General features: G+C 38.2%; 1 protein-coding gene across 1 annotated transcript in view; it reads right to left on the reverse strand.

Annotated features, from left to right (window-relative positions):
• Positions 1-436: 436 nt before the first annotated feature.
• LOC126762106 (homeobox protein araucan) overlaps positions 437-15,835 on the reverse strand; it is a 49,741-nt gene continuing 34,342 nt past the window's right edge. Inside the window, 6 exon segments of the mRNA XM_050478622.1 lie at positions 437-950; positions 1,055-1,147; positions 1,233-2,268; positions 2,271-2,573; positions 2,728-3,080; positions 14,971-15,086. Of these exon segments, the coding sequence (XP_050334579.1) occupies positions 1,114-1,147; positions 1,233-2,268; positions 2,271-2,573; positions 2,728-3,080; positions 14,971-15,086 (1,842 nt within the window). The 3' untranslated portion in view covers positions 437-950; positions 1,055-1,113.

Consider the following 15,835-nt stretch of genomic DNA (forward strand, 5'->3'; position numbering starts at 1 on the left):
ACCTGAAGATACTGAACATGAATCGCTACGCATTGAAGGATATTCCGGAAATTAACTTTAACTATTGCTTCCAGGTTTGAAAAAAAAATTGGCCCAAGTGTATTGCGGCCAAGGGTTATTACTTTCAGGGGATACGGCATAGATTTTAAAGAATAAATTAAGAATTTTAAAAGTCTTACTAATTATTGCTCATTGTAGTAGAAACGATTGCTTCTCAAAATATCATTCGTATCTGAAACCATTTTCGAAAAAGCTCAGACTAGCAGCTTTATTATCGCTCCAATAAGTAATTATTAACCTTCACTTCATTTTAAAGACGAAAATAACAGTGATAACTGCTGTATCCTTTGCAGTGACAGAATTCTTGTTGATTGTTTGTAATTCAATACTCACCGCTTCATTACTAAGCATTCTAAATGAAAGAAAACATTTCTTATATTTTCATAGTTTTATTTCCAATGGATTTTATTATAATGTATTAAATATTAAATTAAGTTAAATTGTTATTAAATATTGTTACGTGTGTATGTATGTATTTGTAATGTATATTTGCACAATGTGTGTGGGTGTATGTACTAGTACAATACAGATTACACTCAAAAAGTAAACTAACAAGTTGTCAGTAGTTTATCACAGTCGAAAATTTTACTTAACGCTTACATATTTATTTATTTCGAAATTTATTAATGCAAGGATAATGTTTATATTTTTCACTTTTCAATTTGCTGTTAAATGTTTGCATGATTTAGGAGCTTAACTAGCTTTACACTTATGACTTACTAAATGTAACTCGATTAGTAATTTATTTTTATAAATTTCATATGCTCAAAATTATAACAGTTTAATAATAGATCTGAGTAAATTTAAATAATTTTTACTGAATTTTTTATATACTTTTCAGTTGAATTATATTTGCACAATGTCCCAGATGTTAGTAGAGGAGGAAAAGTCTGCAAGAAGAGAGAAACATAAAAGAAAAACAAAAATTATAAAATGATTTTTTTTTTTTATTAGAATATTTTATAACTTTTTATAATAAGCTGTTAACATTTACCTTGCTGTTAGCAAATCTCAAGAGTCATGCTATGATTTGTCTTCCGAATTTGACGGCGCTTAAACAGGCGATACAAAGCCAGCGAGTTGTTGGCTGCCGAAAGAGAACAAATAAATGTATTTACAGCTTTAGTCAAGATGGCAAAAAATTCTGGCTCACTTTGAACCCCAACACCCACCTTTTATATGCCGCCTTGTATGGCGAATCGTGCGGCTGCGAACGTGGTGAATCTGTTGAGCTGCAACTGCTCGAACCGCTCGAGCTGTCATCGCGTGGCGAGTACTCATCGAAACGCGTCGAATAGTTCATGGCATAACCATGCATGCCATTAGCTGAACCGTACGCTGAACCCGCGATCATGCCTACACCATTGCCACCGGCATTGCCATTACTGCGACAAGTAGCGATCGTAGGGATTTGCGAAGCGGTAAGCAAAAGGTTCGCTGCCACGCTCTGCAGCTTCATATTCGGCGGAGTTTGGGGTGGAGTATCGGGTTGGGCTTCGGGAAACCCCATCCCCCGCTGAGCCGCTCCGTACGGATGGTGTGGTGCGCTGGTGTTGTTGTGGTTCGGGCGCATGTGTGTTGGCGCTGGATGCGACGCTGCCGATGCTGCCGCCGACTGGGCCGTAGTATTTGCCGTGATACGCGTGCTGATAGGGATGATATTGGTACCGTTGTTGTTGTTGCTGCTGCTGCCGTTGATAATGTTGCTGCTGTTGTGTGGCAGATTGGAGTTGTTGTTGTTGCTGCTGTTGTTGTTGTTGTATGGGGTACTGTTCGTAGTATGTAGCTGCTGCATTGTAGCCCCTAGAAAACCCCCGTAAGCTGTGGTAGGCGGCGCCCGCGAGAAGGCTGTGCCGGCGCCGTAATTGCTCATCATCATATGTGTTGCCGGTGGTGGTGCCCCCAGCGCTGATGGCTGTTGCATCTGTTGTTGATGCGATGGCGGCGGCGGCAGCTGCTGCTGCTGCGGCTGCTGTGACAATCCCATATGGTTGCCCATACCGCTGCTGTTCATGTGTGCCTGCTGCATTGGATGTTGAAGCTGTTGTTGCTGCTGATGCTGATGCTGCTGCTGCTGCTGCTCTGGCCCATATATGCTGCCGCTTGTGCTGGCGGTGGTGTCTTGCAGGCGACTGTGTCGGCCAAACTCCAGATTTTGGGCTTGCTTGCTGGAATCGGCACGCCACAGTCCCGGCTCAGCTGGTTTTTTGGATCACTACCATCATGTTTGTTTATGTTATTGTTATTATTGCTGCTGGGCATGCCACCGGTCGGATAGCCGCTAGCTGCCAGTAGTGCTTGCTGATGCTGATAGTAAGCGGGGTGTTGGTGATGGTAGGGATGGTAGCTGTGTGGATGGTTTGATGTGCCATCGGAACCATGGTAGACACCGCTCGAAGCACTACCAACGCTGGCAGCCGCAAAACCGATGCCTTGATTACGAAGTTCATTCGTGTGTGAACCTAAGGACTTGGACTCATCATCCTGCAGTTCATCGTCGTCTTTTTCAAGCTCTAGGGGAGTTAGAAATAAGGTAAAGTAAAAATTAGCTTTCTGAAAGCTTATGGTTCAATCAACTAACAACTTAAAGTGTTTACTGAAACTTCGCAGGCACCTGTGTTAATGATAAATACAATGTCTACTTAATTATTCTTTATCTTTCCCTACCTTTTCGCTGTCCGCCGCCAATACTGCCACTATGCATGCCATGTGATATCTTCTCACTTTCCAATTCATCCTTCTCCTTCTCTTCATCAGAAACCATCGCTTCATCATCGTCGTCTGTGCGATTCTTTGGCTCCCAAGTCATCTTATTTTCCTTCTTAAGACGTCGTCGGGCGTTCGCAAACCATGTGGAGACCTGTGTCAGCGTCATCTTTGTAATGATGGCCAACATAATCTTCTCCCCTTTGGTTGGGTAGGGATTCTTCTTGTGTTCATTGAGCCAAGCCTTGAGTGTGGCTGTAGACTCACGTGTGGCATTTTTACGACGTGCAGCCAGATCGTAACTAGGACCATAACTAAAATACGAAAAATACACATATAGATCTTTAATAAATTTGAAATAAAAAATGATGATTTTACAAAAAATAATAAAACAAGATACTTTTATATAAAATTGCTGACAAGTACTTGACTCGGATCGTTAGCCGTCTCAACAAATTGGTGGCAATCTCAAAGCACTTGGTTGATCTGTAAGGGTCTTATGATTCAGTTTTTTTGGAGATTCTAAGTACCACTACGGAACGGTAGATCTACCCAAGTGAGATCCTTATTGGGTCGACCTTTTAACCAAACCTAACGTATATACTATAGCGGTCCGATCTGAACAATTTCTTCTGAGATTGCACCATTACCTTAGACAATAACTCAAGCCAAATTTGTTGGAGATATCGTGTAAAATGAATCAGTATTCGATACAAGCACTTGATTCCAATTGCTCAGTTCGTATGGTAGATATAAGCTACAGTGGTCCGATATCGGTGGTTCCGACAAATGAGCAGTTTCTTGAAAAGAAGAGGTCTTGTAAAAATTTTCAGAGCGATATCTCGAAAATTGCGGGACTAAATCGTGACAGACCGACAAATTGACATAGCAAGAGAGCTCGACATCTCTCGCGAGTTCGTTGAATGATTTTGGTGGATATTTTTGGTATGAAACGCGTTCTTGCTCGACTCGTTCCGTTAAATCTGATTTTTTTTTTTCAAAAATAATACCGTAAATAGGTCTCTTTGGACATGCTTGATCGTGCGAATTCTGATCCCACATTCATGGAGACCATTATAACTGCCGATGAGGCATTGGTTTATGAGTTTGACATGCAAAAAAGTCAACAATCGGAATGGAGGTAAAAACCGAAACCAAAAAAGCACGCCAAAGCCGTTCAAAATTCAAGGTGATGCTAATTGTATTTAGCAATATTAGTGGTTTGGTGCATCATGAATTTGTTTCGAAGGGACAGACGGTCAGTAAGGAGTTTTATTTGGCCGAATTGAGGCTTTTACGTGAGAATATTCGTCGAAAATTGTCGGAATTGTTGAAAATTTCATGGATTTTACAAAACTGTGACCGAATTTAAAGGCAAAAACGCAATGAATAACATCGATCAACCACCGTATTCACCAGATTTGGCTCCGTGTGATTTTTTCTTGTTCCCAAACTGAAATTGCCGCTTCGTGGAACCCGTTTTCAGTCGATCGAAGAGATAAAACAAAATTAGCTAAAGGAGCTGAAGGTCATCCCAAAAGTGCTTATAAAAAGTGTTTCGAGAACTGGAAAAATCGTTGGCATAAGCAAATATTGATGAATAACTAAATATTTTGTGAATTATTTGCCATTATCGGGTACTTTTTTGTCACACTCATACAAGTATATACTTGCATACATATTATTGAAACCATATTTTTCCGATAAATCTCGGTATTACTTTACACACACTCCACACTCTTCAGAGGTTTGCTGCCTGCACTAGAGTGATAAATAGTTACTAAATCCTCGAGTAGCTTGCCTCTTTAAGAATTTGGGGATAATACAATATGAACTATCTTACGACGACATGGTTGTCTGGTTCTCGTCATCTCCTCTTGGTTTTCCATGAACAAAGTCATGAATACCTGAGAGAAATGGAGAAGATGTGCGATCCGTCAAACCTTTCTCAACTACATTGTGAATTCAGATTAGGTTCTCACTTTTAAAGACCTGTATATATAAGCTTTTTCTAGAAACTCTGCTGACTTAACTGCATATAGCTCTTCCTCCTGCTTATTCTAAAAACAAATATAGATATTAACTATCATTTACAACAACAATAACTGAGTAGCTTTATAGCCTAAAGACCAGCTAATCAATTGATCAAGAGGACATATTTTTTTAAAAATTAAGAACAAAGGTCACTGAGAATTATGTTTTATTAGTGAGGCTAATCATCAAGTGGAAAGTACTTTGTTCGTGGTTAATAACTGCGAATGAAATCGTGTAGTCTATTTTTTGAAAGCAATTTTGTCAGCCGATATCAAGCCGCCAAAACAAAGTTATGGAAATTTTTAAAAATCCTTTATTATCACTACATTTATTATTATTAATAATATTCACATTTGCCACAAAAATATAATATTTAATGTTGGTAATAAACATTTTCCTTCCTTCACATTGTCTAATTAAAGTCTCGCACCAACGCTTGGCTAATTAATTTCCCACGCTGCAGTAAAATCGCGAGCGAAAAAAAGCTTTTCGCTTACACAGCGAAATTACGAACTTATGTCTGCAAAGTGCGAAAAAATATCCTGCGGCCAAAAAAGGAAAAAACTCAACTATCGACGTAAAGGGAAAACGATTTAAACCAAGGAAAACGAGAGAACGAGTAGATGTTCCAACAGCGAAGTAAAGCGCCAACATATCCTTTAATCCGCGCGCAGTAAACGCAGCAATAATGGAGAGAGGGTGTTACAAGAAAACACACACTTACAACCGCGTTCAGGCGTCCTTTAGCACGCTGCGCACGCACCAAACGCTGCGTCAAGTGGTGGCAACACCGACGACAGCACCAAAGCCAAGCATGCAACGCCACAGCAACAGAAAACTTAAAAAAGAATCAAGGAAAGTGGAGTGTAGTTCAACATGTTGAAGCTACACCAAGACTACACACAGTGCTTTACTTAGCGCCGCACTGTTGCAGCCTGCCACATATTCACCGCTTTTCGCAATGGATTATCGGCGCGTACCAAGTGTAGCTAGACTTTGCTAGGGTAGCGCGTATTGTTGCATATTTCGTATGCATGCGGCACCTTGTAACGTGCAGCGCTGTGGCATGCGCGGCATGCAACGTGCCACCATGCCACAATAGCACGTTGGTTAACGTGATTTTTTCTATCTTTCAGCGTGCGCGGCTTTCACTGCCTTAGCAAGCATATATTTTTATATCTTCGTTGTGTTTTTTTGTTTTTATTTTTGTGGGATTTTTATGGTGCCGCAAGAATCAACAGCTTGTGCGGTGAATTTTACAACCAACTACTCGAAAGTACCACTTCAGACGCAGCTCGTGCAACTGTTTTGCGTCCAACGGTTAGCCGCTTCATAGCCACTGGCCGGCAGCCAAGGCTGCTGCGAGCCATGTGCCATGTATTTACGTCGGCGGATGCACCATTTTTTCGCCACCGCTCGCATACTTTCTTTTTTATGAGGCGGCGTGTTGTTTTTTCTTTGCTTTTATTGTTGTAAAAAAAGCTTTGATTTTTATATTTGCTGTTGGCGTTTGCTTGCACTGTCTGCCTCTTGGTAAATCCCGTTGAGGGCTCGTTCGGTGAGTACTACTCAATGCCACTTTTAGCTACAGCTAGTGTGGTTGTTGTTGCACTCGACTTATGAAGCCTCGGTCTCTATGCATTTTTTCGCTTGGTATTTTCTTTTTACTATTTTGCAATAATGGTTTACACATTTTTACATTTTTTTCCTAGTGTTGAATATTTTTACGGCAGGATATTGGTCAAATGCATACAGCTGTGAAAGTTTTACATTTAGTTAGTTTAGTTTATTTGCTGATTTCGTTAAAGCAACATTTCCCGCTCCTGATTTTACTTGCATACTAACCATGAACTTATGTACTCGCTTTGCTTTTGGTTTGGTTTAGTACTTTTATTACATTTACAGCATTTTATTTTTACCGTTACTTCATTATTTTACGCTATTTAATGTTGAAGTACAATTTCTCCAAAGCTACTACTGCTTATCAGCTTTGTGCGTTTCCGTTGAACAATGCAATTTTAAAATGAATTTTTTATTCCGAATTATTTGCTTTAAGGTTATGTCAAAAAGATCTTCAGAGATTTTTGAAATTAAATAATGTGGTTACATAGAAAATTCCACAAGACTCATTAAATTCATAAGGAATTTTGTATCCAAGCCCTTCAACCATTTCATAAGCGAATATTTACATCCAAAGGTATATGAAGCAGAATGGATCCATCCATGTATCCTTGTAAGGAACTACAAAGTAACATTTTTTTCTATGGATTATGTTTAATGTTGGAATACATATAAGTCAAATTCTATAAAACATTTTTTATAAAAATTTCAATTTTTGGCAAGCATTAAACTCGGAATGCCTAATATTCAGTTTATACCAAAGCTTTAGGAGTGAGCTACTAAATACCTTATAATCGATATCTCAAGTATGGCTCAATTTACTGTCTCATTACTAAATCGATCGACCACAACACGTGCGGGATGGAATACATACCGAGAGTTGAATAGGGAAGCAATACGCATTTGCAGACAAGAAAATATAGAGGCCGAAATGCGTTAATACGAAAAGCTTGATAAGCTGGCTAACAGAGGTAATGCTCGAAAATTCTACGAAAAGATGCAGCGACTAACAGAAGTTTTCAAGACCGGAGCATAATCTTGTGGAACCCCCAGAGATGATCCAAAGACTGATTCCCAGAGCACACTGAAATTATAGAGGGAACACTTATCCAACCTGCTGAATGGCAGTGAAATCAATGAGGATGGAGCGGATGTTCTATTGCTCGAGCATAAAGAAGTTCGAATAGCAATAACCCGTCTGAAGAACAACAAAGCGGCAGGTGCCGATGTATTGCTGACCGAGCTATTCGAACACGGCGGCGACGAAATGATAAAGATCATCAGCTTCTTTATAGAATATGCTCGGACGAAGGCATATGAGGTTCTATCGAGCATATTGTGTGAAAAATTAAAGCACACCGTCAACAAACTGATTGAACCTTATCAGTGTGGTTTCAGGCCTGGAAAATCAGCAACTGACCATATATTCACCAATTCATGCGCCAAATCTTGGAAAAGACCTTAAATCTTAAAGCTGTTTTTGACAGCATGAAAAGGAGCTGCCTTTATGCCGCGATACCAAAAGCTCCGTCAGAATCGGGAAGGACCTCTCCGAGCCGTTCGATACCAAACGAGATTTTAGACAAGGTTACTCCGTTTCGTCCGACTTCTTCAATCTACTCATGGAGAAAATAATTCGAGCTGCAGAACTAAATAGAGATGAGATGTACGAGATATACGACGACATTGACATAGCGAATTAAGCGACAGCGGCCACGCTGGCTAGATCATGTCGTCCGAACGGATGAAAATACTCCAGCTCTGAAAGTATTCGACGCAGTACCCATCGGAGGAAGCGGAAGAGGAAGACCTCTACTCCGTTGGAAGGATCAGGTAAGAAGAATTTGGCTACTCTTTAAATCTCTAATTGGCGCCAAACATATAAAAGGAAGATTGACTGGCGCGCTGTTATAAACTCGGCTATAACCGCGTAAGCGGTATCTACGCCAATAAAGAAGAAGATTAAAATACCAGAAATCGTAGTTCGTTTCAGTATTGGTTAAATGGTACATAAGCTTATGAAATAAATGTGCATGAAGATTCCTATGTTTTAACTCAGCTTTATAACGTATAGGGAATTTTATATTTAATTATAAATATAAGTTTTAAGTCCGCATATACTCGTTGCAATTATGAATTCTACGTTTTAGGACCATTGTTAGTATTAAGCCTAGTTTTGTGATGACTAGAAGGCTTTGAAAATTTTTATAATTGACCAGAGTCAAAATCAAGTTAAATTTTTTAGCTTCTTTCGTGCATAGAAATTTAATAAATATGTTTATTTTATATTTCAAAAATAATTTTTGTTACTAAAAACTCCTCCTGTGGTGTTAAATTTACCTACCTATATGTTTTGAGGCACCATCTAAAAGTTGTTTGGCTTAAAAAAAATTCATTCATGGCTCTTGGGATCTAATCAACACTAACAGCGTAAACTTAAAGTTAATTTTTGTCAAATACTTCCAATAATATTGCCCAAACCAATATATAAAATATACCTTTCGTGCAATTATGTACGCCTTTGCCAAAATAACACACTTCGTCCACGTTTTGTCTAAATTTGAACAAAACTAAATGCTTGTGTGTCGTAATTGTGACAATGCTACAACGAAAGTACAGTTAATTCACAAAATTGATAAACAAATGTAGCGTTGACGCGCCTCAACGCCTTAGGCTTTTACCAACATTTGTCCGCATTACCACGAATTCACCGCCCACAAACGACAAACTGACAAACACACACAGCTAAACACAAGCGTTTACATAACGAACGAACCTCAAAGTGTGGTAATTTTGAAACATGAATTCTGCATTCACCGCCATGGCCGCACAAAACATGCGCTTTAAGCGTGTAAAATTGGCCGAAAATGTGTGGTTCCATTATATTGGCCGAGTGAGGTTGAATGCGTGCGCTCCCACACACACACATACATATGTGCATATTGTCGACGATTTGTTTTTGTGTTTGTTGGGCTTGTATTTGTTTGGCTTTTAATTATAGCAAATAGAAAATCAGCGCGCTAGACGAGTCTAAAAACAACAGCAACAAATATATGTATGTATGTATGTAAGTATATAGAAAAGCTTGCAACTATGTTGCCACCAGCGGGTAACAGTAAAAATACAAATATCGAACAAAACTTGTAATCTTGTAAACAAATCAAATTCTTGTTCACACAACAGCGCCAACAAAAACAATAATTGTGCAGAAAACAAGAACTGTGTGCGCACAAAAAAGCGCAAAAGCGCAACCGCATAAAAAAGTGCCGTTAAAAATGTAGTAAAGCCACGATAACAACATCAGCAGCAACAACAACAACAACAGAAAAACATCTCTAACTAATAATGACAACAAGCGCTGCAATTAAAGCAACTACAAGGCGGTAAGCCGTGCTAAAGCAGCCAATTGGCCAGCCTTCAGCGCGCGCACGCCACCTAAAAGTGTCCACCGCGTCACGCAGCCACAACGCGCCCAGGCATGCGCTCTAATTATCAATCGAAGCTATTATTTTGCGCTTTTTTGACGCGTTTAAAAATGTTGCGCTTGCAACGAAATTGCCTCCGCTGAGCAGCGGTACCGGTGTCGGTGTCGGAGCCGGTTGGGAGGCGCAATAATTATTAGCGTTTGTTTTTATTGCTAATGCACTTTGCTTTCTCGACGACTACAAACAATTATTATCTGCGCCCAATAATTTACAACGCATACGAAAATATTTTTGCGCAAATAAAGTTGCACACGCGAAACCCGCAAAGCGGTGCACATTGGCTCGCCACGCCGCTGATAATGGCTGCCTGTGTGCCTGCCTGGCTACAACCCACTTTTGCCATTTTGTCAACGAGTTTTAGCTGTCATAGCGGTCGTCAGGCCAAAATAAACATCGCCGAAGTCGCGTGTTCGCTATCGCTTTGTGAATGTACAGTGTTTTATTTTGAATGAGTGTGATTAGAATGATCTTTATTGGTAAGAAATAAATATATTTCAGAAAATACTAAGAAAATTAATAAATTCCAAAGTCTTAAATGTAGCAGCCAGAAGGAAATGTCGGAGACCATATAAAGAATACTCGTAGGACGAGCTGAATTGATATAGCCAGTTGGGTTAGTCTGCCCTAATGTATATACTCGAACTAGTCCCTTGATTTTTGAACTGCTTCGACGCAGTTTATTCGACTTCGGCTCATCTTTGAAACGATATTCGGCCGATTGATCGCCTCATTCCTAGAGAATAGAGTCATGTAGAGAAGTTCATGCAAGTGAAGGAAGTTCTCTGAGCGCCATTCACTTGGGAGCGGTCAGAAGCGATTCTTTTACAAGTGGCTCAAGCAGCTCACGATATCCGGTCTTAGACCAAACATCCAAAAAACATCCGTTTGAAGGCGAGCTAAAGCGAGAAGCACTACCAGTGAGAAGAAGATAACTGCTTCGGATGAGAGACTCCTCTTTTGATGACGACGCCTGCGATCCCTCAATTGGGAAGGTGCCGCTGCCCAACTGGTTGATGTCCTCGTTAGAGTAAAGACTGACATCACCCCCATCCAAGAAATGAGATGGACGGGATAAGGACTGGGGCGAGTATGTCCTTGTGGCATTTACCACAGTGGCCATATAAAGAGATAAACTCCGTCACCGAGTACTGTCATTCACCTCGGTGGATGAACGTCAAGCCACAATCCGCACCAAAGCGAAGAAAGACCAAACCAAAGCTGCCTTCTATGAGCGCTTGGAGCGCACCAATGAGAGCTGCCCCGGCCACGATATCAACATTGTGCTTGGCAACTTTAACGCCAGGGTGGGCAAAGACGGTATCTTTGGCACAACAGTCGGTAAATTCAGCCTCCACGCGGAAACATCCCCAAATGGGTTGAAGTTGATCGACTTCTACCTGGCTATCTCCGCATTGAAACACCACCAACTAGATCGATCATGTTGTGATAGACGAAAGACATGTCTCCAGTGTTTTAGACGTGCGTACGCTCCGAGGTCTCTACTTTGACTCAAACCACTATCTTGTTACAGCAAAAAACGCACGTCAACAAACACAAGGAAGGTTCGACGTCGAGAAGCTGCATTCACAGCAGACAGCCGCACGATTTTCTACTCAGTTTGCACTCCTGCTCTCTGAGAGCACTCATCAGCAGCTCGTTATAAGGGAACTGTGGGACGGCATCTCAAGCTCATTATGTATCAGTCCCGCAATAAGGTGATAACTTTCAGGAATCGAAAAATATAATTGCGAATTCAGTTTTTGGCAATTTGTGTTCCCCTTTTTCTTTCGCGACCTTTAGATATGAGTTTATAAATAAAATTTCTTAAGTGATATATTACTTTCAGAATTTTTAATTACATGCTTTTAAATTCTGAATGCTCTGCTTATACGTAATAGGCCCGTTAGAAGTTTTAAGTATCATTTTCTGATTCCAAGGCTACTTGTACAAAGACTATAACACTTTGAAAAATTTTATACTTCAATAAAGTTAAAGTAAAGTTAAAACTTTATTAGCTTACTTCATATAAAATAAAGATGATCAATACTTAGCGTTACTAAAAACCTGGCTGAGTTTATTACCCTCTTTGTTTGAGCTAAGCACAGTTTTTAGTGTTTATCTCTGAGATCTGACCTGTTCCACAAGTGCTTGAAATTTCAATTATTTCGTTAATTAAAGAAACTAACCGAAATACGCAAAGCAAAGTAGAATAACAATAACAACAAAATAAATAGAAGAAGAAAACTGGGCACTCTGATGTTCAATAATTGATCTTTACAGTAATCCTGTGTATAATTTTGAAGCGAGTGACGAAGCAAAGCTACAATGCAAATAGAATTTCTCTAATGAAAATTAAAATCAATTCTGTTTGTTGTTGTTGTTTTGAGAGATTTTCCTTGTAACCGTTTCGAAATGCTGTAAAATTTTATTTCCTAAGGGTTTATATACAGTTAGAATCTTCTAAAAATCGACTTTTCTTATTTTATTTTCTTAATGTACATGTATTTCAGAACGCGCACAGAAAAATTTCATATCGTTTCGGTAAATATTTTCAAAGTTACATGCAAATTTGAAAAGGCGTTTTAGAGCACTTGGAAGTACAAGGTCAAACTTTAAACGCATTTTTCTAACAACGTTACTCGAAAACTGTTAAATTGATTAGTCTCAAATTTTAACACGAGCTTCTTAGATATTATAATTAATTACAAGAAGATCCTTTCTCACCGATAAAATTTTTTAAATAAATAATTTAATGCCGAAATTTTGTTCAAAAATCGATTTTTTTTTTTTTTTGAGAAACCGACATTTGGGCAAAAAATTGTATTTTGCTTATTCCTTCGATTAATTACAAGATCTGACATTGTTTTAACGAAATCTGTTTGGTCTTTTAATTTTAGAGGATCCAGTTCAGAGATATAGTGGTCACCGCAAAACGTTTTTTTGAAAAAAGCTCCCGGAGTTCAACTGTAGTTACTTTGAAATAAATATTTTTACTAATACTAAACCTTAAAATACAGTTAAGAGATACCGAAAAATGTGTACAACCTTTTGGATCAAAAAATTTAATAGTTTTCTCAGAAAAAAATCTAGAAAATTCGCTATTTCGGCCTTCTAACTTTTTTAAAGAGTTATATTCACTTGAAGAAGTCAGGAAAATTTTTATTTTACTTTTTCTTTTGAAGCGGTATTCTATTTAATCCATGTTTATCTGACAAATATATCTAAGAAGACCAAAGGAAAATTTCAGGTCGATCGGTGACGAGAAAAACACTTTTCAGTTTTGGGAGCCGATTACAGTAACAAGTACAGTAAAAAATGCTTTGAATTTTTCGAGAATATTCTCAAATATGTATACATTCGATAAAAAGGGTGATACATTTCAACGATTCCTACTTTTTTAAAGAAAAAACACAGAACCTTCAAACATAATGGGGAATGTTTATTATCATTCGGAAGAACATTTTTTGACATTTCATGCTTAATGTCGACGGCAGCTACGTCTCGGGTGATAAAATGTCAACAAAAGGCTTTTGGAAAAAGTACCTCTACTTGGATTACCCGTTATGTGCAGAAAAGAATTGTGAAAATGCAAAATTTATATTATTTCATCTTTCACTTTTTGTTCTTTCTTTCTAATATTTCAATAAAATAATAATGTCTTACTTTCTGATTCCATGTGAAACACTGTCGCAAATTAGAGCTCTATATTTTATCTGCACTTTTTCAAAGCGTTTAATTGCTGATTTAATGGTCTATTGTTGTAATTTTATTGCAGTGCGGTTTGTCACAAAATATGGAGGAAAATATGGCGCACAAGCACGCACCAACATACATACAGCTACAAGTACACACATACACTCATAGATATGGTTATGTATGTCAGTTGAATTTCCGCTTTTGCACGCAAGCCCAGCGAATCGGAACCTTTTCCTCTGACACACACGCAACCAAAGTGCAGCGCTTCGCTTGCTCCACACTCGCACACTCCGCGCGCAGACTTCGCCATCACATTCACATTTCGCTCGCCCATCATGCCAACTGGGCTTGGCCAACTTGCCTGCATTTTGTTTATTTGTTTATACACATGTAAATGTTTATTTAGTTGTTGTTGTTGCTGTTGCCGGAGCGCACAGGCTTTTGTATGCAATTAAATGCGATTATTTCCGCCGCAATCATAAATAAATAATTTTGCGCCGCACACAGCAAAACAATTGAAAGTTCCTCGTGTATCCCCATACAAATACAAATCTGTATATTTGTATAAATATGTAAATTTGTATAAATGTGTATATTTGTATGAATGTATATATTTGCATATGTGAATGTGCGCTTTTTATGTCATCCATCTACGGTGACCCAGCAATGTTGAATTGCGCCGCCGCGCTGCACTCAACAATTAAATTCAAATCAATTTTAAGTGCTACGCAAATCTTTTGCAATTAATTATGGGCCGTTAGGGCCGCTTGTTAGTTGTTTGTGTGCCACCGCTCCAAAACTTTGTCGCATTTCAATTGTTTTATTATTTTTTTTTTTTTTTGTGTTTTGTATTTAATGAGTGTGCGCCTGCTGGCTGCTGCCGCTCACTAATGACCGTCAAAGTGTCAGACTTTGCCATTCATTTATTTTTGTTAGTAATTTGCAGTTAATTGTGCTCAATTTATTATAATTTTCGCATTCATTGCGCGCGATTGCCGGTGATTTATTCGTGTTACGCGGTAAGTGATGAGTTTAAAGTTTTATTGCCACACAATTTGAATTAAATAATACGCTGATGGATGATTGAAGTTGTAGGGTTGTGATTTAGTGGTTTTAATTTGTAATAATAATTATTGTTTACTACAAATTTTCAATATATGTATATTGTCAACAAATTTGCAAAAAATAATACTAAAAATACTAAAAAAATATTTCGAAAATATTTTATTTTCAAGCAAATATACTAAAAAACACTTTCAAAATATTTTATTTTCAATTATTTCTTATATTTTTATCCTAACACTCATTAAAACCCCAATCAGTTGCTCTTATATGAAAAAAAATCTTTTGTTTGCTTTTCTGTACTCACCCATAAGCGGACATCGGGTCGTATGAGTAATATCCGGTGGTTGGCTGCAGCCCAGCCGATGTCCAAGCAGTCATTTCTGTGCCAGTTGCTGAATCTTTCAGTGCATATGGATTGCTCTGAAAATAAATTATTACAAATTTAAAAATATAAAGCTATTTTTGAACTTTTTGAGAGTTTTGTATAATGTATGTATGTAAGTATGTATGTATATATAAATATACCTAAGCAAACAAGAAAGTCTGTACAGATTTGATTTGTTCATAATTTAAAAATAAACAAACGAATATTAAATCAAATAAGTTTATTTTTTGTGCAAATTATATAGTGATCATATTCACTCATTTATGAACATGAGGCGAACCAAATCTAATCAACACATGAGTTGTGATATTCTTTCAGTCGCCAACTCAATATAGATCAAATAAATATGTAGGAGTTAGGAAAAACCATGCATGATTGTAGATTATATTATAAAATTAAAAAAAAAAAATAATAGACACCGAAGAATTTTCTTTGATCATAAGTGTATGGAGGAAAATAGGTTTGTTTCTGAGCGGCCAACTATCATTAGCTAGACAAGTTTCTGCTTGAAAAGCGTTTCTTAGCGTAAAATAAAACTAGCTGAAGAATACACAAGCGAAAGACTGACCAGTCTTCGTGCAAATTATCACCAAACTTCTTCAAAACCGAACACAAGCCCATCTTGAAGGTTTTTAAGGAAGCAACAAGCAGGGTTTCCCACAAAGAGATCAAAGATTGAAGGGGGCCGTCGCCCCGGGCGAAACGTCTTGGGGGCGGCAAAACGATCTTCGCTGTTTTTTAATATTCAGAAAAAAACTTCAGCAATTTTTTTTACAAAATTTAT

This window comes from Bactrocera neohumeralis, chromosome 6 (genome assembly GCF_024586455.1).
Source record: "Bactrocera neohumeralis isolate Rockhampton chromosome 6, APGP_CSIRO_Bneo_wtdbg2-racon-allhic-juicebox.fasta_v2, whole genome shotgun sequence".
In the NCBI taxonomy this organism is placed as follows: domain Eukaryota; kingdom Metazoa; phylum Arthropoda; class Insecta; order Diptera; family Tephritidae; genus Bactrocera; species Bactrocera neohumeralis.